At 46.0% G+C, this 27497-nt stretch overlaps 1 protein-coding gene across 2 annotated transcripts; it reads right to left on the reverse strand.

The window, feature by feature from the left end:
* Positions 1-1740: 1740 nt before the first annotated feature.
* METRNL (meteorin like, glial cell differentiation regulator) lies at positions 1741-26703 on the reverse strand. Of its 2 annotated transcripts, none has more exons than XM_069798910.1 (4): positions 26357-26703; positions 19989-20377; positions 3422-3481; positions 1741-2696 (listed from the first exon to the last, which is right to left on the reverse strand). In XM_069798910.1, the coding sequence occupies exons 1-4, from the start codon at positions 26467-26469 to the stop codon at positions 2380-2382; spliced, it is 879 nt and encodes a 292-aa protein (XP_069655011.1). In that variant the 5' UTR covers positions 26470-26703; the 3' UTR covers positions 1741-2379. The 2 variants fall into 2 exon arrangements, with proteins under 2 accessions (XP_069655011.1, XP_069655012.1); XM_069798911.1 differs by having other exon boundaries at positions 26585-26697.
* Between the last annotated feature and the right edge of the window lie 794 nt (positions 26704-27497).

The raw sequence follows: 27497 nt of genomic DNA on the forward strand, positions 1-27497 counted from the left end.
CAGGGAATGGGGCCAATACCAGTGGAGGTGGGGGAAGGCACAGCCCTGCTCCTCCTTGGGTAGGCAAACAAGACACTGGAGTAAAGAAAGGCACCAATTCAGTGCTTGCCTCCAAGTGTAGTTCAAAGTGTATTTAAAAAAAAAAAAAGTCTACAAACAATTTAAACTGCCATAAAAATCAAACTGCAGCCAAAGCTGGAACTCCAGGGCCAAAGCTTCCCTGGCTGTTTGCATTTTACTAGCACTGTCCTCAAAAATACTGGCTGAACATTTAATTCAGCCTCTTCCCCTCACTCCCCGCAGCCTCACATAGGAAGAGGAGAGTGGGCAGGTTGGAGACAATTCCAGGAACATGTTGTTCTCCCCTCCTCATCCTGCCAGCAGCCACTCTGCGCTGGAAAAAGCTCATGAAACACAACAGGAGAGGAGAGGTTAGGTACAGGGCTTCTGAACCCCCCCCCTTAGATGTGCTTGGGAGTTATCTCAGTGCTAAATCACAGATTCATTTTTAAAAGCCTGTGAAAGGCTGGGTTGAGATCCCTAGAAGTGGAAGGAATGCCACAGGAAAGGGGTTGGGGCAGGCTGAAGACAAAGAGTGAACCATTTCCCCCCTCCACCGGTCCTGGCCCATTCCTCTTAAAACTTAAAGTAGGACAGGGGGAACCTTGAACCATACAGAATAGGATGCTGGTTTTGGTGCTTTGCTTACAGGAAGCTGAAAGGCAGCCGGGGTCAAAGCAGCAGATAAACGGGTGCTAAATGGAGTTTAGAAGTCTTTGCAGAAGTAGTAACTATCTCCTGGAGCCTCTTAGGATCATCTTAGCACAGCTAAAAGAAATTCCCCTTCTCCAATAGGCCCACAGAATGAATCCTGCTGAGAAAGTCTACAGAAATACTTTCAGAGGGATTTTGGTCCCACTTCAGGCCAATATATGTTGATACATCCCTGTTTTTTTAACCCCAGTAAGTCTCGTGGGCATCTCTGTCCCATCCATCTTAGAACTTCCTCCATGAACCTGAGAAGACAGTCCTCTGAGTTGCTCCAGATGCCCTCCCTGAGCCTCAGAAACAACACTTACATGAAGGAGATAGGAGGGATCAAGCAAAAAGAGTCACTAAACGGAAAGTTTTTATTTAAAGAACCTGATGGCCTAAACCAGAAGTTGGAACAGTAAAAAGCACTGAAGAATGAGTATGAGCAACCAGTTAAAAATCCTTGCGAGGGTATCGTTAAAGTGATACATTGCAGGTTATGGGAAACAACGGGACTGAACAAGGGGGGAGAGCTCCTGTACCTCCCATGGACACTGCCTGCAAAAGTGGCCCACCCTTATTAAAGTGCTCATTTTTCACAAGGTGGCCTGGTCCTGTCTCCCACAACTCACAGGTAGGCACGAACGGCCACCTCACGCCAAGCTACCAGCCAGCAAAATTAAAAGCTTCAAGCTAAACACGAATGGGCAGCCTGCTCTTTGGAGCCATTCCCAAAATAACCCCATAGGCATCAGAGAGAAGAACACTTAGAGCCTTGCCTGGACACGTGTCTAAAAATGTCCAAAAATAGCTCCCGCTTCCCCTTTGAAAAACACTGCGGTTCCCAATGCCTCACAGGAACTCTGTTTCTGCTCAGAGAAGCCACAAACTAAGTGAGCAGCCCAGAACTGATCTATGAGCACATCTGGACTAGCCGAGATAGGCCTTACAGAGAAGAAAAAAAATAAAGATTTTAAACAGCATGTGTCAAATCCAGGGACCTTTATTTCTCTGGAATGGAAAGAATTTGCCAGCCTGGACAAAAAATTGCAGGCGGCGATTGTACATTCTTTCAAATAAAAAAAGAGAACACACACACAAGAGTTTGGCTCCATAAATTTCTGTCGTAAGAAACAACTTTGAATTGTACACCAAGCTTTTTACAAAGCATTAATGTTAAGATGTTTTACCGTGCTCTATCACATTCTTGGCCATTTTATACAGAATACGCCATACCAAATGCTACATCAGTTTAAGACATTTTTAAAAATTAGTATTAAAAAGATACAAAGGCATGTTGGCTTTCATTTGGGTTTTTTATTAAGACATGGGAGTTTTCTTTCTTTGTTTTCCTAAGGAAGTCACTAAAAAAATATAATAACTTAATTCGTAAGGACAAGATTGGTTAAAAATCCAGCCTTGCTTGCTTGGCAGCCTTCTGAGCTCGTACCTCTGTTGCTTCCATTAGTCTACCAGCACCGCAGGCTGCAGACGTGTCCTGCGGGGTCTCAGCCTGCACTCCAGATCTGTCCATGCTCTCATTTACTGTTTTTGTTCAGTTTTCACCGCAGCCAGGAAATATTCCTGGCCAAACGCTAAAAGCGATCTTCAGCCAAACAGGGGATTTCAATCTGGGCCAATTTCACATGGGTTTAGCCCTTTGTCTTTTGCCTCTTTGTACATCCTTTGGAAGTCTTTGAAACGAGGGGCACAGCCTAACCTGGCCTCCCCAAAGTGCATGCGTCCCGTGAAAAGGAAGTCTCCGTCTCCCGGTTTCACCCCACACTCCAGCAGGGTCTTTATTTGTCCTCGCCAGTTCCCACTTTCCCCTGTGAGCTGAAAGACTTTGCTCTTCTGCCTGTACAGTTTGTTGACACCAACATGAATTATGGATTCTTGCTCTTCTGCCTTGTTCGTAACATCTTGAATGGAGCCTCTGATCACTGGAAACAAAAAAAGGACATAAGGAAGAGTTACCCAAAACCCCTCTGGAAGAACCAGGTCCAAACTCAGCCCCATGCAACCAGGCAGCTCAAGGGGAACTGATTTCACTACAGCAGACCCAGTTTTGGTCCTTTGTTATTTTTAGAGTTAAGTTTATAACAGTAACCTCCAACATATATTTGTATTTGTTACAGTTTATGTTTGTAAGCTGTCCATCAAATGGCATCCACATATTAAATTTAAACACAGAAATAATTACATCAGAAAAAGAGCATCAGTCATGATAAAGAGTTCTAACAAGATACATGCTTAATGCTCCCTGAGAATGTACTTTCTGTTCTTCAGCCATTACAGATACCAGCTAATATTATTTTCTCCTTTAAAAAGGGAAGCAGGGAGAATTATTGAAACTTTTGGTCTTCGTCAACAGTCCACTTTAGGGCAGCACGTAAAGGCCTCTCCTAGATGCACCCAAGTCTTTGAACTTCTACTTCTTTGTGGTTGCTAGGTCATTCTCTGTCTGCCCTGGGGAAGTGACAGCTGGGCACACAGTTTTGAGGTCCTTCACACCATCTCCTCCTCCCTCTCCCATGCACACAGCCCCTTTACACCACATTTACTGCTGGTGGAAGTTGCCAAGTGCAAGTAGGTGTCCATCAGTGTTTGTGGACATCGTTCAAGGGAGCCACCCTGGGGAGAAGGGAGGGGGGAAGCAACAACTCACCAAAATCACTAGTGCAGACAGCCAAGAGGACCTCTGTGTCACTGCATGGTCGGCAGGGAGCTGGAGAGAAAGGGTCAGAGTTAGCAAAGGACTAGATGATAGTAAATAAATAAACCAGTATTTAAATTAACCAAAAACGGGACACACGCATACACACACAACACAGGGACAAGTGGTCCAAAGACCTGTCAGGCATCAGTAATGCTACACGAAATGGAGGCTAACCCTAGCCCCCAGGAGATTTTTGTACTTAAGCAGGAATATGGATCTCTTTAACACTCCTGCCGGGATATATTATCTAGTAAACATGCCACACACACTCTGCTGTGCTTATGCAAAATACATTTTGATATGGGTGCATTTGCAGCATGCTCTGCTGTAAATTCAAACCTCTCAAAAAGACTTTGAAGATCATGCGCCCTTTAAACTGTGATGGCAAAGCTTCTTTCTTACAATTTCTATCAAGTGTTGTTGGGCTATTTCAGAAGCCATTTAGTCTATCACCACATCAAAGATCCAGAAGGTTACAGAGTGGGGGAGGCAAAGAGGAGAGGGAAAAAAACCCAGCGCATGTGTTTGAGGACGTCGAGGCAAAGCGGAAACTCGAGCCCCGTATCTGTTAGAGCTCAAGCAGCACAAAGACCATTTCCTGTACTGCTGGAAACATTTGGATATCTGCACTAATCTAATCAATGCAAGAATGTGGCTCCTCTTTGTACTCGGCCAGCTATTTCTGAGGAGAAGGTACTGTAGTTGCAGTACAGATGTTTCTATAATACCCTGTTGAGTTCAGGAATTTGCTTACTATCAGGGTCTGCCCTGCCCAGCGATGCTAATTAAGTCTGTCCACTGGTGGCCCAAGGATCAGAGCCCATGTCTTTCGCTTGATGTCATCTTGGAGCAGCACTTACACATCAGTCAGAAAAATGAAAACCCATCAAGCGTGCTGCTCTGCCTGGATTAGTGCAGGCAAAGACTACAGCAAAGCAGGGCTCACGCTGGAGGCGAGGCAAATCATTGGAGCTACAGCTCATTTCATCATGCAGTCCACGCTCAAACCTCCAACTGAAGCTACCCCACTTCTCCCCACCCCCAAAAAATTTAGGTTTTGAACCTCAACATCTGAAAACACTTAAGTAACCAGGTTCCCAAATAGTCACACCCTTCCTCTCACCCCTGCCCGCTTCCCGGAGAAGTAGATTTAAACTAGTCTAATCAACACGTAGCTGGTGCCTACGATGCTCAGCTATTAGCCTTCCTCTGTTAGACGGCACAAGCCATTCTTTAATGTAAGACGTGGTAAATCTCTTATTTTTTCCAAGGTCCCAGAAAAGCAGTGATCCAGAAAGAAGGATTATTGAACCAAATCCACCAGATTTGCTCCAGTCAGATGATTAATACACAGTGTAACATGCTGTTTAATAGGATTAAAGAGAATGTAAAATGCACATTTCTGGGCAGGGATATTTGAAGGAATAATTCAAGAAGGTTAAAAAGCTCCAGAAGAAGAGACAAGGAATAGGCAAAATAGTTTTGTTAGAGCATCTGGATCAATCAGGCATTTCTATTTGTCTGAATGAGGCTGAATGCCTCCAGGGCCTTTAGAAACAAGGCAGCCTTTACCGCCCTTCTTTCCCCCACATACCATTTCAGCTCTCTTTTTTGGAAAAGTTTGGAAACTGTTTAATATCATGAGAAATACAGAGCCAGCCAAAGCCTGGACATAATTGGAGTACTATAATAAATTCAGTCTAAAGATATTTTAAATTTTACACTCAAGAGATTTTCATTAATGGCTAGACCAAACACCAAAGTTTCATCTGACAGAGAAAATAATATTAGTCACGTAACATCCTACTATGGAGTTGTTTCATTCATGGCACCTACCAAATTCATCCAGGGCAAATGCCCCTCTTCCCCAGCTTCCCTCTGCCCAAATCAGGACCAGAGTTAGATCCACCAAATGGAGGGAATGTGCAAACCCGCACAAATCCTACAGCATTTTCACATGGACAGAAGCTCTAAAACAAAGCACAGCTGATGGACATCCTCAAAATCCACAGCTGGATTTCAGACACTGGATTTCAGATATTTTGTTCTGCAAGGATCTAATAATGAAAAGGCATCTCAGCCTTTTTAAGTCTGAGTGAAAACAGCCTTGGTTTAGACCAGACATCTCTGTAGTTCATCCAACCCCATCAGAAGATTGAAAAAACCAAAATGACTAAGCCATTTTTGTTCTCAAAAGGAGCGCAACACAAGCAACAGCATTAAAGATGAAAAACAAAATACTTTAAAAGTGGTTCCTTCCATTTAAATAGACTGACACTATAATAAATCAAATTAACAAATCTCCACATATACACGGAACCAAATCATTTTAATTGTGGACTCTAGGCAAAATCCTGCATCGTTTTTAAATGCAAAAGGAAATTAAAAGTGCTCAGCACTGCTCACACTAGATCATTACTTAAAACCTACTTCAGATCCATGCTGACTCACAGCAGTGTGGTGGCATGCAAGCTTATTTAACAACCATTTACCACCGCCCATCACTGCAATACCAGACATATGAACAACAGAAATCCTCTTCCGTGGAACAACTGCCACATCTGCATTCACAGAGTATCAAGTATATCTTGCAAGTGGCAAAAACAAGGTATGCAAGCACAGATGGAACGTGAGTCGTGAAGGATTACTGCCGAGGTAAATGGACCATTAAAAAGCAAATAACATTCACTCGCTACAACCAAAGCTTCATTCCTATACAGTCTCATAAAAGAAACAAAATCCTTAGGAGGAGGCAATGCCTACACTTTCTTTTGAATCACAGCCATTAAGGAATCTGTGTGTTTATGCTGCAAGTTAGCGATTTTAGCTGCAGCTCAGCACTCATTCACTCCAGGATGGGGCGGCAGGTGTTTTCCTCCATCAGTATGTCAAAACGACACACACACCTCAGGCTAAAATGGGAAGCATCCTTATAACTAAAAAAAGGAAACCAAAAAAAGTACTTCATTTGTGCACAGCAGGTGAAGACGTTCATTTTCTGGGGAAACGGGCCCCGTTACTAAACAAGACGGCTGTGTTTGCTGGATGCCCGACTCCCTGGGGATGTCTCGAGGGCTGCCCAGGTTCTCGCGTCCAAAAGCAAGTCTATGAACTTGCAACAACAATATCAACGTCAGCTGCTCTAATTCCTTTAAACTCGATAAGCCAAAGAGCCTTAATTCATACAGCAGCAGGGAAAGGGTGGAAAAAAAAAAAAAAAAGAGAGAAAAGCAACGTTTTATTGAAGCCCTCTAAAGCCCAGATGCCTATAACTCAACTCCACCGCCAGTGGCATAAAGCCTGCATTGTGCACGTCGGCTGCTGACTCTCCTGGGAATGCCTTTGATGGATTTTGACAGTATCCTGACCTGAAGTAACCTGAGGCAGCCCTCTCCCTCCACCGCCCCAGTCCAGTGCCTCCAAAGGCCTCTCTATTCACCTCCCCGCAGAGGGAGATGTAATTACATCATTCCTCACAAGCCAGCAGTCATGTCCCAGCTGCTTTGAGCGATTTGCCCTCTGAACCTGATGTTACCGAGGAGGACGTGGCGATACTAACAATAGACTGCACTTGTTGGCCAACAGCTTTGTCAAACACGTTGCTGGTCCTCTCCGCGGGGAGGCAGAAAAGCTTAGGAAGAGGGAAGGACATGCCCCGAGGAGACGCCATCAGCTCTAGAAGGTCCCCAGCTCAGCCAGCACCAGGGAATTGAGTTGTCCAGAAAGGATCCCCTCCAATATTGGGGATGGATTTAAGTGCACCTTCACTGCTGCAATTTAGCATGCGCCATCTCTGCCTCGAGAGCTGTGGGTATGCGTTGCCATCCTCTCTCAGCACACACACGTAACTTCAGTCCTTCCTCCTTTGGTTTGCGACATTTGCACATAACCCTTCTATCCTCTGAAAATAGATGGGGGTTATTTCAAGGGCCATCGTCACGGTTTAGGACGACAGCTCCCTGCAGGACACGTTCAAAGTGAGACGTGCTGGCTCTGGCTGCAGGCGTCACTGAAACCATGTGAATGGGCCTGATCTTCTTTTGAAACATTTGTGTTTCAACAGCCACCCATTGGTCCAACTGACCTTACCGTACCCCAAAATCAGCTTCCAACCCGTAAGTAAGAAGTCTCCTCTGTCTGTCCTGAATTTTCTCAACACGCTCCACAACCTCATAGCTATCAAGAATACTAGATGAATCAGGCTGCAGGTCTCTATACACTGTCCCAAAGTTCCACTTACTGAGCCCAAAAGACCTTCTCCATCCACCCTACGTCTCTGGGTAGGCTCTGCTGAACATACATCACTGCTCCGGCAGCGCGCACAGGAAGAGAGACACCCTTTAAGCAGAAGTGAAAATGTTTAACACAAAGTAATTGCAGAAAACCGCTTTACCGAGGAATACCCTTTGGTTTTATAAAGAAGTTTGTATACGCGTGCGGTGTGGTAGAGGTGTGGATGGTGGGGGAGGGAAACAGAGCTGGTTTATCTGCGCTTCCAGTTTCCGTGGCATACATCACCCACACATTAGTGTTTCTGAATAATCCTTTGAAGAGCAATCAGACCTTTTAAGTATCAAAAGCTACTGAGGAGGCCCAGGCAGGGTTGGAGCATTATTTTCTGTTAGTTCTAGGTTTAAATCTTTTGATTAAAACAAGGAGTCTTTTCTCTTGCATGCTCAGCAGAAGACATTCAAATGGGTCTTGTCGCAGACCAAGTTGCTTTAAGCTAAGCCAGCCCGTACTGCAGCACCTCAAGCCGTGCCAGTGTGGGGCCACAGCAGACCCATCTCCCGGATCAAAGCTTTCAACCTGACATCAGCATTAGTTCATATGGAACAAAAAAAACCCACCCACACTCTTCAAATTCTTGCTGGCAGCTCTGTAATTGCAACTGTACTGGAAAGGGCATCATAGGATGAGTCTCCTTCCTGGAAACATGGAGTACAGACTTACAAGAGCAGATTATAAAAATAGAGATGCGGTTTCTCCAATGATGGTGCATTTCTCGGTCATTTTTCTGAGTCCTAAGCAGAAGTGACTATGTCTCAACTGATTACTGGAACTCTGATTTAGCTGGGAGACAAGAGTTTAAGGGCAAACAACATATGAGCAAGAAAAAAAAAATCTTGCCCTGATCCTGCTTAAACTAATTAAAAATTAGAATAAATCCTGTAATTATTTGTCCTAAGTTTGCCTAGGCTTCCTCCGTGAAGAGGCAGCATAAAACAAACCTTTCACAGCTCATATCGCAAACAAAAAGACCTGCTACCTTGCAGTGGAGGTGAACAAGAATTTGACAACCACTCTGGTTTACCAGGCTTTGACTAGTCATCTCCTTTCTAGATATAGCTTCAACTTTCCTCACCCCCTCAGATAGCTCTTCCTGAGCAAGTCAAAATAACATTCAACCTCAAAACGCTCACAACCCCACACCAATACACCATCTAAACTACATCAATGCATCTGCACGTCAGTGCATCTCAGATTTAAAATGAACATGCTAGCTGGGAGCTCAGGCCAGCAGAGGTTCATCCAGCCCACCTGCATTTAACATAATACCTGCAGCCACGTAGAGAGCGAAAATGTGGCCAGATGACACGGAGCATCTCCGCAGCTGGGCTGGAAGTTACTGACACCCAGTCACAACACACAGAGGAGCTCTCTCATCACCTTTTTGTTTTACAAGGTTTTCCTGTCTTTGGATGGGGTAGGATTACACGGCCTTCTGCAAGCACTGCACTTTTCCCAGCATGTCAGTAGAAAAACGCCAAGTCAGGGAGCAAACACAAGAGTTGGACTTGCACTACTCTGAGCCCCTTGGCTCAATAAGCCTCAGACATGGGATCCAAAGGGATTGTGCTTCTTCGATGAATAGAAGGTTAATGCTATGAATAACATACTGAGATAGTTTAGTGCTCTTCTAAAGGCAGAAGAATTCATCCCCCTATTTGCTAGAAAGTTAATCTGAGTCCCTTTGCTGAGCAGAAAAGGCAGCTCAGAACGAGGACCATGAGCAAAGATACAAAACTCAAAGACTCCCTTCTTCTACAGTCAAAACCCAGCCAAGATTTGGTACAGGACAAGATGGTGATTCAGCTGCTGGACCAAAATCATGATGCTGCAATGGACATTCTCCCCTGACTTCTTTATGTGAAGCAGGGATATTGGTGATTTCACCTCCTCAGAAAAGAAAGTGTCAACTCCAGTTCCTTGCCTTAGCTCGTTTCTAACATTCAGTTCAACTTGCACATATGTACAAGTTTCCAGAAGTAACTTGGAAAATATAGACACTGGCCAAGAACAATTTAAACCTGCAAATAAGTTTAATGAAATGCAGACTTTCATATACTGTGGCATGGACTGTGCCAAAAGAATTGAGTTAATACCACTTCCTTCCTGCAAAGAAAGAATAAAAAAAGCATATTGTAAACCTCACCATTAGAGATGTGATGACCTTCGTGTTCTGAGAAACTTTAAGACAAGAGACCATAAACCAGAAACGTATCTTTTCACAGAAATGTCTTCCAAAAGGGTATTAAAGTTCTTAAGTACGAAAGAAGACTATTTATGTAAACAGTGTGAGGAAGAGATTTGGTACTAGGCAAGCTCCATTTGGAACAGTTTTCAAAATGAAACTTGGCGCAGCAGCTACAGAGCATGTAAGGATCCTCTGGGATTGCAGAGTCAATGCCTTTTTTGCTGTTCCAAGATGCAGCACCCATTCTAACAAATGAGCTGAAAGGTCAGCTAGAAACACAAACAGCCATTTGTTTGGGTTTTTGGTTTTTTTTTTAAAAAAGGGGGGGGGGGGGGTAAACCACAGAGCAGTTTTTATTCAAGCAGCATTAGACACTATTAAACTCTACCTCCAAGCCCACGCATGAGTTGCATCAACCCAGGAGATATTACGACAAGTGTCATATCTTTGAGACACTTCTTTGTCCCACCTCCTCTGGGCTGCTTATTGCTCCATCAGGAAAAAATAATGCCCGTCCCAAACACCGTCTCCCTTCCTGCCCCACCTCCCCTCCTGCTGTACGCAGCCAACAGGCACAGTTCAGTCTCCATCAATACCCTAACCCTCTCCACCCTCTTCATCCCAGGGCAGCGTTCAAAGAGCAGTGCTGGGCTTTGGGCTCCCACACGGCCATGGCAAACCTCGGTGCTGGGGTGGGCAGCGATGTAATGGTAACGGGATCAGTGCCAACTCCCAACCAAGCTCCTACACTTACCCGTTGCATCATCAGCCCTGTACAAATCCTCAGTTACAGTCAAGTCTGCAATGTATCGTGTCCAAAAAGCCCTACTCAGCAGATCAGGTTTTCAGTTAAATTCCTTCTGTCTGAATTGCAGCAGAAGAGAGAGAGCCCAGCAAACAAGAAGTGTCTCTGCAACTGTATTAGTCCACATTTCTGTGCAAACAGCATTTGCAAGCATCCGTCATTTCTTTGCTGTCTCTCTCCCCCCTTCCTAACTGCAATTAAAGAGAAAAGCAGGCAGAAAGGTAACTGCTGGGAATTTCTCCTGCTGTATGCACACAAGACACCAATATAAAACCATAAAAAATACATCTATTTGTTCACAGAAAACACCTCTCTCCTTCCTCGAACGTACTGCTGCTGCCCAAGGGGGATTAGGAGCGGGAAGCGCTGGGCAGGCGTGAGGACAGACAAGTGCTGGAAGTCGAAGGTGCCTCTGGACGGTTGAGGGACTCCTCCGATCTCCTCTGACCTTGCAGCAGCAGAAGGGCTGGGGCAGCACCTCTCTCCTGGCTGTCCCACGAGAACCTGCCAGCACAGGCAGCTGTAGCATCGCACCTCCACACTGCCCATCTACCGCCCGGCAGCACAGGACCAAAGCAAATATTTTTACTGACTCAAAACCCACAAGATTTATGGCTTGGCTCATCCCCTCCTAAAATTCACTCAGAAAATATTTCTTTTTTCTTCTAAAGAAAATGTCATTCCAAAGCCTTGTAAAAGCACGCACTAATCAGATCTAGGAAAACATAAAGTTATAAAGAAAGTTTTGATGTCTTGTTTGGTTTTGTCTCTGACAGCTAACAAAACACTCAGCTGAGATATCATGCAGTGCTTGCAAGGCAGAAAAAAAAAAGTAAGGTGTTTTTTACTCCCGTGCCCTGGGGAAGCTCTGCAGCCAGGCACATGGCTCTGGTGCCAGAGCCCCTACCAGGGCTATGGGAGAGGCTGGAGCCAGCACCTACTACCAGCCTGGTAACCTGCCAAGAATACAAAGCCTTCCCTCCCTCCCCACCACCCTCCTCTTCGGTCCGGTCCATTAATGCCTCCTATGGAGCAGGGGAATAGAATTAAGTAACAAGTGGCTGGTTAAAGTTAAACCCTGAGAGTGGAGTAATGACAGATCAAAGATTAAGTGAGTCTTAAAAAAAAAAAAAAAAAAAAGAAAAAAAGTAGCATACGTGCACTCACATCCACACAGGTCCTTCTCCTCCCTGTTTCTAAAAATCAAATTCTTTTTCGTATGTGGGAGAGCTCTGAAGGAACAAGGCCAGTTTTCATTTTAAAATCATGTTTATTTGATCAGCCTATTCTTGAGGAGGACTGTGGAAGGCCTACATCTCACACAGTGAGACCTTCAATGTTATAACATTGTTCAGTTAACTCCCCAAAAAGTTACTTAGGGTTTTTCATTTGTAACAGGAAAAGCTTTAAGATATATACACCTTTTCTTACTTAACAGCCCACACTTCTTTGTCATATTAAGATCATTCACCTGTTCTACATAAGCTTGGACTTTTTCCTTTTTTTTTTCCCCTCTTAATTTCTCACATCCACTTATACATCAGTGAAGTTGGTGTAAAGCTACGAACAGTTCTGGTGGGGCAGGGGTGCATCCTATACAAACAGGAACGATCCTGGGGGGTAGGTTAAGGCAATGGAAAGCCATGCGAGCCTCCGTGCGCATATCCCAGCACTAATGATCACTACAATTCTCCCAGCAGCAGGCCTTTGATCCAGAAAGGACATGGGCAAACACCAGAGTTTATGCCTGTTGCAGGAGTCAATGCCCAAATCCCATATAGGGGCCAGAGCAGTGCAGGAAGATACCTGAGGAGGTACCCATACAACCCACACAAAAAAAATCCTTCCACAGTTTTCAATCAGCAGCAGAAGTTACTGCTGGATCAAAGCCGTGTGTCATGTGGCAGCAGCTTTTTTGACCCAGTATTAAATCTCCCAGGGTCAGATTTAGCATATCACAGCTTTGGGTCCAGGGTAGCTTCCAAGTATCCATGCAATATTACTGTGTGTATTTTCTGGCTTCTACGACAGATTAAGGTGAAAGAGAGTTTCTGTCCTGCAAATCAAGGCAAAATTTGGCCCATGTTTCAGTAAGTTTCTTATTCCTCAGGGAAGGTAGAGGGTGGGAGGAGGAATGCGGTTCCCCGGCCCTCCCATCCCTTCTTTAACTACAGCCTCAGGAATTAGCAAACTAAACAGTTTTGCAGAGCAAGCACAGAGCATTATTAAAGACTGCCAAGCAACTCCGTTGGATTGCAAATCTGTTTGTGGGACTATCTTCCACAGTACATAAAGGTCAGAGCGAAGCAGAGCCCCAGCTGCCCGGACAATACACCTGACTGCTTATTGGTTTTGACTGCCCACTGAGTTGAGAAATAAGCTAACGGCATTCGTGGCCAGTCTAGCAAAAATAAGCTATTTTCTTACCCCCTCTCCCCTGCAGCTGTGTATTTATCATTGCAGCTCCATTGTCACCTCCGCTGCCCACTGCAAAACCAACTACTGTCCTGGCAACATCAAAGGACAAGCAGGGCCAGAGGAGACTGCTGTCAAACTCATTTTCTTGGGGGAAGGAGAGATTAAACTAGGGCAGCTCTCCAGTTTTGGTTTTTTTAGGTGAAGACTTCTCAGTTCAACATTTTCGACCTTATTGAGGCTCAGATCCCGAAAACGTCACCCTTGCTCAATTTAGGAACATGTAAGAGCGTGTGTGTTCCCTGAGCATCAGAACTGCCCTTTGAAATCATTTCATACAGGAAGAAACCCAAAACCTTTGCTCTCAAACTCTCCCCCCCCCAGTCAATCATTCGCTGCAAATCTGACCACTTTAGGCACATGAATAATTAAAGCAGGTTTCTAGCTCCTCAAAATTAATCCCACTCCAGGCTCTGTTATACAGCAACCAGCTTGACCAATTTAGATGTTGACCCGTGACACCCAGTTCAGTGATATGCTCTTAAAAACTGGCTTACAATGTGCTTTTTCAAATACATATAGGGTTAGGGAATGCTGTTTACTCTTTCATACAGTTACTTTGTGTCTAGTTTTGTATCATCGTTTAAGATGGGAAAAGACATGAAAGTTACTACGGAAGACCTTCCTGCAAGGAGGGTAAGCACACAAAAAGCTATTTAGAAAATAACATTTCCTAAAGTAGGACTGTCAACATGGTCCCTTACAAGGCCAATAATTGAAGTGTGTATTTTGAACAACTGCATTAAAGGCTGTTTTCTGGTGGTTTTCTCTTAAAACTTGCTGCTTACCTTTTAGAGAGAGAAAAAGCGTATAAACAACAGCAAACCTTTTGCTGCACTGGTGAGCCTACCTTACATGCCACTCAGACAACGTGTACTCAGACTTACAGAACAGATCCCTCAACTTTGCTTTGCTGCTTGTTATGCATTTCACCAGCAAATCCTGATGGGAGGAGTGCGATATCAATTCTGTTCTTCTGTGCAAGTCAAACCACACCACACTCAGATTTGCTTTTTTCCCCCCTAACACAGCTTAACCCCAAGAGGTATGAGAGTTTTATCCTGTGCAGAAAACTGGGGTGAGGGGGGAACAAAGCAAGCCATTTTTCTCATCTGATGGGGTGTATTGGAATATACACCCCTGCCAACCCTGCAGCACACAGCAGAGCTCCCACCCCTGCCACATCGCACAGTGCCAACACCTCGGATGGTCACAATGACTCAGGCAGAACCTATGGTAAGCATAAAGGTCGCGGGGACTTTCAATTTAAGTGTTCCAAGTGCCTCTTTCCATCACTTCTGCTAATGGCAGCGATGAGCACAGCGGGGACCAACCGTGATTTCCATATTGCGACTACCTTGGCAGAGAGCGGGCATGGCAGCCGCAGCTTCCTCCTCACCGGCCTCTGGGACAAAAAACAAGAATGTTTCCACTCCAACAAGAAGTGAAAAATACACCAGCGCATCTGCTGCTTCCGGCTATAAAGCTTAGCAGCGCATTCAGCCTCCAAGAAAGGAAAAAAAAAAATTGGATATTTGGGAGCAACCAGAGGAAAGCATGAGATTAGAAGCCTACGAGCTGCAACGACAACAGTGCTCTGGGAGAATACCTGCAGAGATATGGCAGATTGGTGCCCCACCTCTGCCAAACCCAAACTGCATCAACAATCAAAAGTTAAGAGGGGTGCTTCAAAAAGCTATTTGTTAGTAGAAACACTGGCATAGCCCAAATACTTATGAACATTCCTAATTTCCAATCTGTTTTCTCAGGTCAGTGAATTAACAGCATACAGGAAATAGCTGAATATTGTTCTTAATTAGTTAACTGGATTTATCCAGTTTTAGCTAGTTTTTCAGATACCCACCTGAGTGCTGTGCCTCCTATCTATTCGTATTCGCAGCCAGGTACCCAGCATTAATAAAGAAAACGTATAAAACAGTTACTAGAACCTGCACTAAGTGGGTAGATGCCATCAAGATAAAGGGACATTTTTGTTAAAGTTTCACTTCTTTACTACACAAAAGCCGGTGGGTAATGAAATGGCTTTCTATTTACCTCCTGAGCTCTAACAACCAAATTACAGACATCCCCATGAGTATGCAATGGGGAAAGCAAACTACACAGCTTAGATAAAGCTGGATCCAGAGCTTGGAACTGACACTCTTGAAACACAGACTTTAGGTAACAAAATAAAGGTCATTCGGTGGGGCGGGGGAGGGGGAAGAGGATTTACCTTCCTCTCCAAAACGCTTGCTCAAACCTACAGATTTCAGACTAGTTGAGCAGAAACTGAAGAACTTAAAAAGCAAATTACTCTGAAGGGACATTCACACTTTCCATAGGAATTTAATCCAAGCAGCTTGCTGCGTTGCAAGGCAGACCTACACCAGGCACAGGCTCCACTATAGCAGAGAAGCTCATGTGGGTCAACACCTTCAGAAAACTTCTAGGAACTATATGGCCGAACAACACTTTTGCCAAAACCTCCATCTACTTGCCAGTATAGCCGAAACCCAGAGTGTTTTCCTCCAGCGCAAGCAGAAAAGATTAGAATCAACAGAATTCAGCAACCTAAACAAGTTCTGCTGCTTCTCAAATGGCCTTGAGCCAAAATGTCACAGTGCCTCAGTTCTTCAGTTGGGCAAACACCAAGGCTTCAGAGCCTTACTGCAAGCATGAGCTGAAGTTAATGGACCATCAGTGTGTATGGGAATTAAATAGGGGTCCAATCCAAAACCTCATCTGAAATCAAAAGCACTTTCAGTCAGCCATCACTTTGGGTATCAAGAGGAGAACGTGCCCATCAAGATGTCTGAATTCTCAAGGTGACCCTTCTTAGGGACTACTCACATAAAATGGTGACAAGCACTGTAGCATGCTTGCCTTCACTCCTCTGCCCAGCTTAAGAAACTACAAAGCCCCAGAAATGCACTTTTTTTGCTTGTTACTATCACAGTAAAAACCTTCCCATACCAAATCTCAGCAACCCGAATTAAAACCTATCAGTACACTACACATGCTTCTTACAGTTAGGGAAGTCTTAAGAGAATGTGATAAGGCAGACTCAGAGGCAAGAAAAGGGTTAAATCCCCAAAATCTGGAAAATCATAAGACTGCACTGTGTCATTCAACCTTCCTGAGAAAAGGGAAAGGCCAATTCAGAACCTGTGTATGTTTTCTACTGAATTATTTGCTAGACTCTGATTAAGTGGGAAAGAATGACTGTAAACTAATAAAACTTGAGGTTTTCTAATTAAACCACAGGCACCCTGCCAAGCATTGTTGATTTGTGGATGCACCCTGCAATGTCAGGACTCTGAGGACACAACAGGTCATTAAGGTATTAAACAGATGACTTATACTCTTTAATCAGAGCTGGGATGCCAGGTTAGGAAGAGAGAGTAAACTCAAGGGCAGAGTACAATAATTATCACCAGGAAACAAACACGCCATTTAGGGAAAGCAGAGAGAAGTTGTTAGCGAGTAGTTATTGCACAAGGAAAGGGCTGGATTACTGAGCCCCACACCTGGGTCTTTTACGATAGTCATCTCCCCCAATCTGCAGTGGTAGGAAAATAATGCAATATTTGTGACTTTTGGTCCTTCGCCGTCAGACGAAGCGCTGCAGCGTTAAGCGAGACCAGGAAGCGCGCGAGCTTCCTCTGCCCAGCTCTGCCAGCACATCTCAGCCCCCATCTGCAACAGCATCTCACAGCACTGACACCTCTTCACGCGTACTGCCAGTTCTGCTGAACTCTGTCAAACTGCAACTAAGCCATGAGCAGGCTCGTTTTACCAGTGTGCAACTGCCAAAATGCTGTAAGCCACGTTTGTGACCAAGGGACAGAAGTATGCTTGGAGACAAATGCAGAACCTTAAATCCAGTTTTCAGCTCTTTTAAGGTCAGCACTTGCCTCTGGCTTGAGCCACCTCTCTGATGAAGAAGCCACCAGTGATTTCAGTCAATTGATTGTAAACTTCCCCTCCAAACGAACAGCTCAGTGAAGGGCATTTCTTTGGAGGTTTCACAGAAAAACTTAAAGCAGCTCCAGCAGAAAGGAGGTCCATGAACTGCAAAGAGCCCCAGATATATTGCTCTGTAGAAGCCTCACAAGGCAGCTACTTGGCAGTTTCCCCAGACATATAGATATTTATAGGAGAATAAAAGTGCTCATCTGACTGAGTAGTGGAAAGAGTCATGTATGGCATTTTCATCGTGTTTTCACCCCCCGCCACCCCTCTCCAGAGTCTGGGGATCCAAAAAAAGGCAAGGGAAATAATTTAAAATACAATAGAGATCCCTAGTTTGCCCTGAAGGCTCTGCTGATGAACTGTTGAAGAGCTGCTTCTGTCCAAACAAGACACTGGGAGGGTGAAGCAGATAGCCTACCACATTGTTTTATAAGACAGCACTGAAATTCAACCAGTGTCTGTTACAGCTGAAAATACAGCAGTCACAGAAAAAGTGATTTAATATGCCTATCAAAGAGGAAGGCTGTAATTGGATTCAGTCCTCAGTTTGACTTTGGAAAGTCTCTGAAGAAAACGTCCATCAGCTTTAAAAATCTCCAAGATTTTATGTGGAATGAAGAGCACTTACTTCTAAAAACACAGCAGTTTGTGCCGGCTTGTGATGTTAAATATGCCAGCAGCGAGTCCTCTTGATTTTAGCGGAGCTCAGGAGAAAGCATATTTATGTGCAAACTAAAAACAGCAGTGATGAGCTGTATTTTTTGCATATTATTTTACTATATGCAAAAGCAGTTTCAACTTTCTTCAGAAAAAAGAAGTATAGGGCTTTTCTTGGTAAGTTTAAGTGACTTATCACTAGCCTGCCTCTGTCTCCATCCTCACAGCCTGTCAAAGAAAGAAGCACTGAATCTGGGAACATTCTCCAAATAACTGATTAAACAATGTATTTAATGTCTTCTGCAATGGAATTTTACTACATAGCTAACATTCTGCACAGCATATTCATCTTTGCAGAAATGATCTTACTGGGAAAACAGCTCTGCAGCACATACCCTACTTCTTCTGCAGCACTTGTAAAATGCAGAAGCAGAGAAGTCTGCTTAAAATGCAGAACCCTCAACAGTAAGCTACAAGTTGCATACACAGCAAGAGTAAAGAAGGCAACTTAAATATTTGAATATTTGTGTTTATGGGTTTTTTTGTTTTAATGGCAAACACGCCATCTATCAGTTCTGGGGGTTACTGCATTAGCCCTCAGCTGACGACCGTCTTGCTGAGTTAAGAACTGTTCATCTCAGTCCTACTAAGATCTGTACAAAAAAAAAACCAAAAGCCACATCTGAATTGGTGTACCAATATCTAAACGCTAGCAGGGTGGTGAGTATGCACAAATATACAAAGATTTAAATCCAGAGTCCTGTTGCAGAAGGGAGCCAGGGGAGGGGAGAGGATGGGACTCAAGTTCTGCAATTACTTATCCCAAAAAAGGAGGGATGCAATGCCTAGAAGATACAGCTGCAGTTTAATTAACCACACCACTGCTTATCAAGTAGCATCTCAGGCAAAGCATATGGCAACACTACCGCAGAATCTAGACAGCCTACGTACAGCGTCTTAGGCTGGCTTTACATCAGGTTTTACCCTGGGACGAGTCATCCATCTCAAGTGGGCTGTGGGGACTCTTCTGCCCTGCTGCAGGGCTGCCTTCACTCCCTACCATTTCATTTCGAAAGAGAAATCTGTTTGCCACCATGGCCTCGCACTTAAAATACCTAAACCTTGAAACCTCCATAGTCATTTGGGACAAACTATCCTAGATCTGCTATTCCTCGGGCTATTCTGGAGGGTTTGGGGGGTAAAAGCTAGAGGCAATTCTGAATGGAGGAGATGCATGAATCAGATACTGCCTATCTAAAGAGAATTTCCCCTTCCCCCCTGTCATCCTCCACAAATGCCAGTCTTCTTCTCAAACTAACTGATTAGCACAATTAGGTTACACCTAGAGCTATTGTTCCCAAATGGTATTTAGCTTGCTATTTAGTATCAGACTTTACAGGCTTGTAAGCTCTTTCAGTTTGTCCACTCCCCCTTCCTAAAAGCTTTTGGCATAAAATTCCTCCCTACAAAAGTTGCTTTTCATAATGGTTGAGAGAAAAGACAACACCAGCACTGTAAAAGTATTGTCATGGCGTTGAAGAGCTCTGCCATGGCACAGTAATGCTCAAGAAAGTGGAATAGGCAGAGCTGAGGAAGGAACACACCATTTTCCTTGTTTAAAAAAAAAAAAAGCAAGCCATAATTAGGTCAGCAAGTAGCAGTAGTTTCAGAGAAAAAAAAAAAAAAAAACAAACACGGAAAAGGAGTTCCTCCTTGTTTAAATGTTTATTATTCAAAACATGCAGCAGGGTCTTAAAAACTGAGTAAAAAAGTAGTTAGAAAACTGTTACAGCAAGGCTCGGAAGCCCAGTTCACACTGGAGTTCAATGTAGGGTAAAGCCAGCTCCTGTGATTCACCCCGCGCCTGCAAGGGGAGAATCGTTCACAACGTAGCCCTTAACAAATCATTTGGAATTCAGCCTATGCTACCAGCTTCCAAAAAACAACAACTACAAAAGAAAAAAAAAAAACAGAAAAAAAAAATCTTCCACAATAGCCTGTTTATAAAACATGTCCTTAAAAGCACATGAAATTTAGACCCAACCACTTTCCCACTCACTCACTCACTCTGCCATCTGTTATGCATCCCGTACAGTACGTGAAAATACGACCAATATCCCAGAACTCACCAGAAACTGTGTGCAAATCAGACGCTATCCCCTTGTTCATCAATTCGTACTGGAAGCCTGTAATCTTCCTGCTAATGTCCTGCTGAGGAGTGGCCTCAATAAACAGGCCCCCCTGATCATAGCCAAAGCAATATACTTTACTGGGGCTGCGATCTCCATCTCGGACCAAGAGTTTCAGTTCTCCAGTTTTTTCCAAATAAATATTTGCTCCTGCAGAGTCCTTGAAGGGCTTTATGCAAACAGTCAAATGTTTGTAAGAGGCAGGTGAAGTATTGGGTCGCAGGTTGACTATGAGTGCTCCTGTGGGATACATCCACTCTATTGACCCTTCAGAACAGCGGAGGTAGACCTGTTCAACATCCTTCTTGTGAGACTCGTGAGTTAAGCCACTGGGGGAAGAAAGAAAGAGAAAGTTAGAGAAATGACAGAGCTAGTAATGTGACTGTCATAACCTCAAACCTTCAAAGACCCACATCAACAAACGCAGGAAACCTGTGACAGTATTTAGTATTAGCCCATCCAGCTTGGGAGCGGTCAGAAGTGCTTGTCTCTTGCAAGACTGCAACCTTAATATTATGGGACAATTTTAAATCATCTCCCAAAAGAAAAAGTCAAACCACTAGTAATTGCATACAAAATTAAATGGGATATAAGCACATGATCAAAAGCAATTAAATTACTACAGCCTCAGTTACTGCCCATCAGCTGAGCTGTGGCAAATGACTTGGCGCACACTAAGTAAAACACGTACGCTTGAACTCCCTTCCTGGTGGCTTAAACCAGCACGTTTTCCAGCTTCACAGATCGGACTCCACCTTTTTTCTGAGTACTTTGTTCCCCTTCCAAGTCTATATTCCCAATGGATCTGAAACTGGGAGGGATGCCAAGCTCACCCTGTGAACTGGAACAAAGGGATGCTCTGGGTGCTACTGATACCCTCTGCCCCCGCTGGGCAGCCCCAACCTCCAAACTGGGAGGTAGGGAGAGAAGACACTACACTCCCCAGTCATAGCTGGGGAAGCATTGAACTATGCTGCTTTCTTCGGTACGTACCTGTTCCCCCACTTCTCCCCATATGAGGTTTAAATTTAGCTTATCACTTTACTGCCCAGGTCTGATGGGCTACGAGCAGACACACAGCTATGGGTGTTCAGCAAAAAAGAGAACACGTGGCCAGCGACTATAGCTGGGGCACAGGGCCACCGTCAGTCCCATGTCCTTACCCAGCACTGTGGCCAAAAATTAACACCCCAACAGCCATTTCGAGAGCTGGTCATCACAGAGATGGGATAGGAGAGCAACGTGGGGATCCCAGGGCCAAGTGCTAGTGAAAGGAGAGCAAACTGCTGGGCTTAAGCAGGATGACTAGTAAACCCCCATGACTTGCTTGCCCACAGCCTAAACCAAGGCTAGCTCTAAACAACCCTTGCTGCCTGTCACTGATGCTGGACCAACCCCACAGGTCCTGTACCCAGAGTGACTCAAAGCACTAATGCGACACTGCATGCTGTAGGCACTCCAGTTAAAAGAAAAAGTTGTGGGAAGCCTGGTTTATTGGTTGCAGCATTTGGGCCATTAGGCAAAAAATCCTTCGGTCCCAGTCCCTGTCCTGTCACAAACCTATTATGCGAGTGTGAGCAAATCACTTCACTACCAAGCTTGTTTCTCCTCCTACGCTTTGCGCACCTAGTTCCCAAACATAAGCATCTTTTATTCTGTGCCTGTAGAGCACCACCCAAAATGAGATTCTTCAACACAGCTCACGGGTCTGCTTTGCAGGACTTTAGAGAAGCTTCACAACATTCCCACTTGCAGGCAGATGAACCAAGACAGAAAAAAAAAATAATTAAAAAGGATTCAGTGACTCGTCTGAGGTTACACAGGAAATCTGTGGCAAAGAACATATTTTAGTGTAGTGCAAGTAATGACATCAAGTTCTGGTTTCTCAACAGAAACCTCCAAATACACAGTTCCTCACCCCAATGATATATTCAGGTGCTGAACAGGGTTAAATTCAAGTCAGCATTTAGAAAGTAACTAGAAGCCATGTGTAAAAAAGGGGAAAAAAAAAAACCCATATGGTTTGCATTTACTGTTGACGTGACTCATTATTGTGAGTGTCAGTGTGACCCACTTGATAGAGGTTACATGAGGAAACTCAGAAAAAAAAGTCATATTTAATAACAATAGTGCCTGCAAACATGTGCTTTTGAATAATCTTGAAAGCCACATCAAGAACACAGATGAGGAGAAAAGAGGGACAAGTTTTTGACCTTTAGTCTCTTGCCCTCAAATTCAGTAGTACTTAACACATTCAGGAAACTTAGCTTGCAATGGGATATTTCAAGCTGACTGTAAATCCACATCTGGTCCACAAAATCAGTTTTCACCACAGCATGCGCATGATGCCACTCAACAGAAAGCACAGAAGTCTGTTTATGTGCAAGCAGTGGATAAGTGAAATTAAAGAGTGTAAAGCTTATCCCTCAGCAAAGGGGCAAAAAACTACCCTGACACATCACTTGTTCCTACTCAAGACATCAAAACAAGCTGCAGAGGTTTTGCAGAACTTATACTGGCAAATTCCACCCTAGAGCCTGAGTCCTTAAACAGAAGGAAGATACCAGGGGCAAAACTCTGAACTTATGCAGTGAAACTGCTGTTGCAAGTGATCCCAACAACACTGAGGCAGTCAATTTCTGCCAGAGAAAAAAGCCTTAGCATTCATTTTGCTCAAACGTTCATGCTGTTCAAACAAAAAACAGGGTGGACTCTGAAATTATCTTCTGAAAGCCAATTATATCCCACAGGCAAGAGTGATGCCATTAGACAGATACATCAAGCACAAGTACCTGTACCCATTAAGCCTTATAATAAAGGATGACTCAAAAGTTAAGCAGATTTCAAAATACATGCTCACATTACTTAACAGCAACCACCATCATCCAGTAAAACCTGTCGCTTTGCTTTCTGTCAAAATGACATGTCACCACATTGAGAGATTGTTTAACGTCATGTTTAGTTCTCACTAGCCAGTCATCAGACACACCATGTCCATAAAACAATGGCGGTCCAGGAGCCTTTTTTTTTTTCATTTCCAAGATCATTTGAGTTTTGTTTTTGTTTTTTTAAGTACATGGCAAGGAGATAGGGCAGCTGTTTGATGGTTACAGTGATGGATGAGCCATCCATCCTCCCTTCCAAATCTGTGCTGTTTATTGGGACGTACTTCTGCAACAAGTACTGCTTCCTCATACCAATCCATGAGGACATCCTGAATCACTGCATTTGTCTCCTCACTCTTATCCCTTTCTGGTTTCTGCCATCCCCCTATCACTGCCCTGAAAGATCTATTATGGTATCAGTGCAGTAAGCTGTTCTGCTGCAACATGCAACAGGTGTTTAAAGAAAAAGGGAGTGGGAGGAATATTCACACTATCTACTTTAGCTACTTCCTTTCTTTATTCTATTACAGATGCTCTGAAGAGCCCTAGAAGTACCCATGTCCTCCCAGCACCCCTCAGTGAACGCAGGGAACTTTCACTCCTAACTTGGAGTTTTTAATGAAAGATGACAACCTAGAGAGCATCAAGACTTCCCCAGAGCATCCACTGGTGCAGAGGGTAAGACTGATTGACTTAAGCAGCCACATCAGAGCTGAATTCTAGCTCCTACAGCCTATAGTAAAAAAAGCCAGGCTAGCATATTCTCAGCCTGTCACTGAAGCACTTTTGCCCAAAGCATTGAGAGGTCACTGCGGTATGAAAACCTGAAGTTACAGCAAGAGTAATAGCCAGGCACACACCATAGTGAAGCTTCTGCTTTCTTCTGGACAAAGCTTTCCTGGAAGCTCTCTGTCAAGCTATTTATTAAGATGCTGCTATGGCCTATTGAGTGTACTTAAATTGCAGGTGTCAAGCTGTGCATTGCATCAGATTTCCCTGGAAGTGTGAGAAATATCTATAGGAATCCTAGTGAAGCTTTTCATACTACTCAGGGACATAAGCTCATCACCTCTCCACAAGCTAATTGGAAAAAGAAAATCACATCCAGAATATTCTACTTCTAAGATTGTTGCTTTTAATATAGACATGTACATAAAGGTGAGAAAACACCTTCAGGTTTACTGTAAGAGACTCTCAAATCTGCCAGCACAAGACAACCTAGAACTTCACTGTGGGAAGAAAGACTACATTTTGGCATTCAGTTCACAGGTTTTTCAAACAGTTAAAGTAAAAAACATCACATGATTTCAAAACATTATATTCCACATAAAAAAAAAAATCCTTTCTGACCCATATAGCTATTAGTATCCACACTGAAATACTTAATTAGATGTATTTACTGGTACATCAAATTACCTTTCCTTCTTAACTGCTAGTCTTTTAGGACAAAGCAGATGATATTTAATGGCCTTAGGACTGCCAGCATTTCTGATGACACCTGTTTTCTACCAGCAAGGCCAAAGTCAGCCTGGTTTACATTATCCTCTCCCGAGACTCCTGTCCACCTGGACTCCAGGGCTCACTCACACAAATAAAACCACCCAGACTAAACTGTGCATGCAAGAGGGCAGCTCCTCCTTCCCTGTGCCTCCAACAGCATCATCACAGAGCTGTCGCCATCAGCCCTGCTTTGGCACACCAGAGCAACAACAGTGAGTGAGTCCAAGCTTGCATCACCAGTTCACCCCAAACTCAGTTACAGTAAATGATATTTCACTTCCCCCCCCAAGCATCACCCCCTCAGGTGACATGGGTGGTCACTGCTTGCTCTAAGAAAACAGGACAAAAATGAGAACCAAATGGCCAGTCACTGCTTGCTCTAAGAAAACAGGACAAAAATAAGAACCAAACAGGACAGAATTACAGGGGTTTGTCATTTTTCTTTTAAAAAACAGGCTGCGGTACCAGGTGGTAAGGTCCAGGTAAGTACATGCAGCTAAGATGCTTAGCAATGAAAGCAGGTACAGCTTTTTTCTTTTTTTTTTTTTGGGGGGGGGGGTAAAGCAAAATGATACAATTAGGAGTTTGCCACAGAACTAATAGGTTTTTTCCCTATCAAACAGAGTCGCGTTCAAGTGGATTCACTGCAATTATGCATCAATCGTCAAGAGTCAGAAGAAAAGTTCAGAAGAAAGTAAATACCAAGCATCTGCATGTTTCAGACAGTAACAGATAAGAAATTACGATGTTGAAAGTCAATCCAGCTGTTACCCCGCTTTGAATTCTCCCTACTCCAAAATACCCTACTGATACAAGCTGGGCAAACTTTTAAAGAAAGTCAGATCTGAGCAGAATATTAGAGTCAAAACGTTTTACTCTCCAAGGACAGAAAGCCTGGCCCAGCAACACTTGCTTGTTAGCAGAGTCGCTTTTTTAAAACTACGAACAGTGGAGGAGGTCACAGACCCAACCACACGCGTTAAACTTATTACAAGCAATTAAAGGAAAGATAATTTGGCAGATAAACACTTGAGAACTGGAGAGGTTTCACAACCAGCGCAATTAGAATAAATCAGGAGCGAGGCCGCTGTGCCAGCCTGCTCCCAGGGCTCATCATCACCATCATCATCATCTCCTCCGCGGGACGAAGTGCGGGATAACTTCCCGGCAGCAGGGAGCGGCACCGGGGCTGCGGTGCGGCTGAGTGCCAAGTGCCGGGACCTGCACGGAGCGGGGGAGCGGGGGAGCGGGGAAGGGCGCCCGGACGCGGCCCCAGCCCCGGCCCCGCGGAGGGACGCCCCCGCTGCGGCGGGGAGCGCCCCGCAGGTGCACCGCATCCCGGGGCCGGTCCCAGCGGGCCGCGGCGGCGGGAGAAGCCGGGGGAGATACCCGGGGCTGCCCCGAGCGCGGCGCGGCCGGAGCCTGCCCGGCCCCGCCGATTCCCCGGGCGCGGCCGCCGCCTCCGCGGAGCGCTGGGGGCCGCGGGGAAGATGGTCGCGGGGAGAAACTTCTCCGTGGCGGACGTGGCACCGCCCTCCCTCCTCCTCCTCCTCCTCAGCCCACCGAGCCGCGCTGCCGGGCAGAGGGGAGCCCCCGGCCCCTCCATCCCTCCCCCGCTGCGGGAGCCGCTGCCCCGCGCCTCTTCGCGGCCAAGCCCGCCGAGAGGGGGCCGGCTCCCCGCGGGGGAGCGAGGCAGAGCCGCCCCGCAGCCCCGGCTCTCCGCCTTGTGCCGCCCTCCTTCCCCGAACCCCGGCCGGGCATCGCAGCGCCCTACGCCGCTCCGCAGCGGGAGGGCTCTCCCTTTTGTTTTCGGCACCAACTTCATCCCCCGACGGGGCGGGGATGGACGTGGCAGCTCCCGTTCCGCCCCCCCCCCCTTGTCCCCAATACCTCCCCTCCAAGCCCGGCGGGGTCTCGCCTCACCTCCCCTTCCAGTTGCACAGGTCGCTGGAGTACTGAGCCGCTGCACCGCCGCCCAGCAGCAGCCGCAGCCCCAGCAGCAGCGGCAGGAGCCCGGCGGCCGGGGCGCTCCGCATGGTCCCCCCCACTGCCCCGCCGCGACCCCCCCCCTCCCTCCTCCCTCCGGCCCGGTGCGAATGCGGTCGCAGGCGGCGCGGAGCGATGGGCGGCAGCGCCCGGGGGCTCGCCTACATGGTGGGGAGCGCAACCAGGGCGGAGCGGCTACCCCATGCCCGGCTCCGCGCTGCGCCGCTCCGGCTCGGCTCTGAAGTTTGCACCAGCTCGCTGCGGGCTCCCAGCTGAGGGGCGGAGAGCGGCCCTGCCTCCCTCAGCCGCCCGCAAAGAGCCGGCTCCTCCTTCCTCCCCCCCGCCCCGTCCCTCCCTCCTTCTCTCCCCCCCCCCCGGCGGGGCCGGCACTTGCTGCGTGAGCAAAACGCGGCGCCGGATCGGGAACCGCCGCTGCCCCCCAGGGCCCGGCCGGTACCGGAGGGCCGCCGCTGCTTTCCCCGGCCCCTGGCAGGTGCCCGGGCCCGGGGCGGGAGCCCTCCGCCTGCCGCTGCAGGGTGCTCGCTCCCGCCCGCGCCTGGTCCCCCCGCCTCGGGCTGTCCCCGGGCCCGCCTGTGCGGGGGGAAGGGGCGATGCCCAGAGAGCAAAGGGCTTCGTTTGGCCGGGAAAGTCACCGGGCCGCTCCTTCTGCGCTGGGGGAACCCCTGCGTGCCAGCCGTGACCTGGTGCCTGTCCCCCGGGCAAAGCGGGGTGCCAGCGGCAGCGCCTCGCCGCAGCGGGTTGCTCTGCCCGCAGCAGGATCTCCACCTGGGCACGGTTCCTGCGTGGACGGGGGCTGACAGTTTTGCTGGAACCTTCTTGTGTCTCCACTTACCAGGAAGCCCTTGGGACTCGATCTTATTTGTAAAACTCTCCAGCACTTAATGACCGCTCTGGATAACTCCTTGTCTTGTTTAATGTCCCTGTTTATCCCATAGTTGAGTTTGGATACTTAACCCTTAGCGGCAGAGACCCTTCTGCGAGAAACCAGAGGCAAAGAAATGCCTTCCAAGATGTGAGGGAAGTGCAGGGGGTGAATCAGCCCCAAAACCAAACTACC

This window comes from Haliaeetus albicilla, chromosome 12 (genome assembly GCF_947461875.1).
Source record: "Haliaeetus albicilla chromosome 12, bHalAlb1.1, whole genome shotgun sequence".
NCBI classification, from domain to species: domain Eukaryota; kingdom Metazoa; phylum Chordata; class Aves; order Accipitriformes; family Accipitridae; genus Haliaeetus; species Haliaeetus albicilla.

What these genes read in the sequence shown, in the direction of transcription:
- METRNL (XM_069798910.1), bottom strand. Translation starts at nt 26,469, where the DNA reads ATGCGGAGCGCCCCGGCCGCCGGGCTCCTGCCGCTGCTGCTGGGGCTG. An exon ending in CTGTGCAACTGGAAGGGGAG is followed by an intron (nt 20,378 to 26,356) that starts GTGAGGCGAGAC and finishes TTCTTCCCCCAG; the next exon opens with TGGCTTAACTCACGAGTCTC. An exon ending in TGTCTGCACTAGTGATTTTG is followed by an intron (nt 2,697 to 3,421) that starts GTGAGTTGTTGC and finishes TTTTGTTTCCAG; the next exon opens with TGATCAGAGGCTCCATTCAA.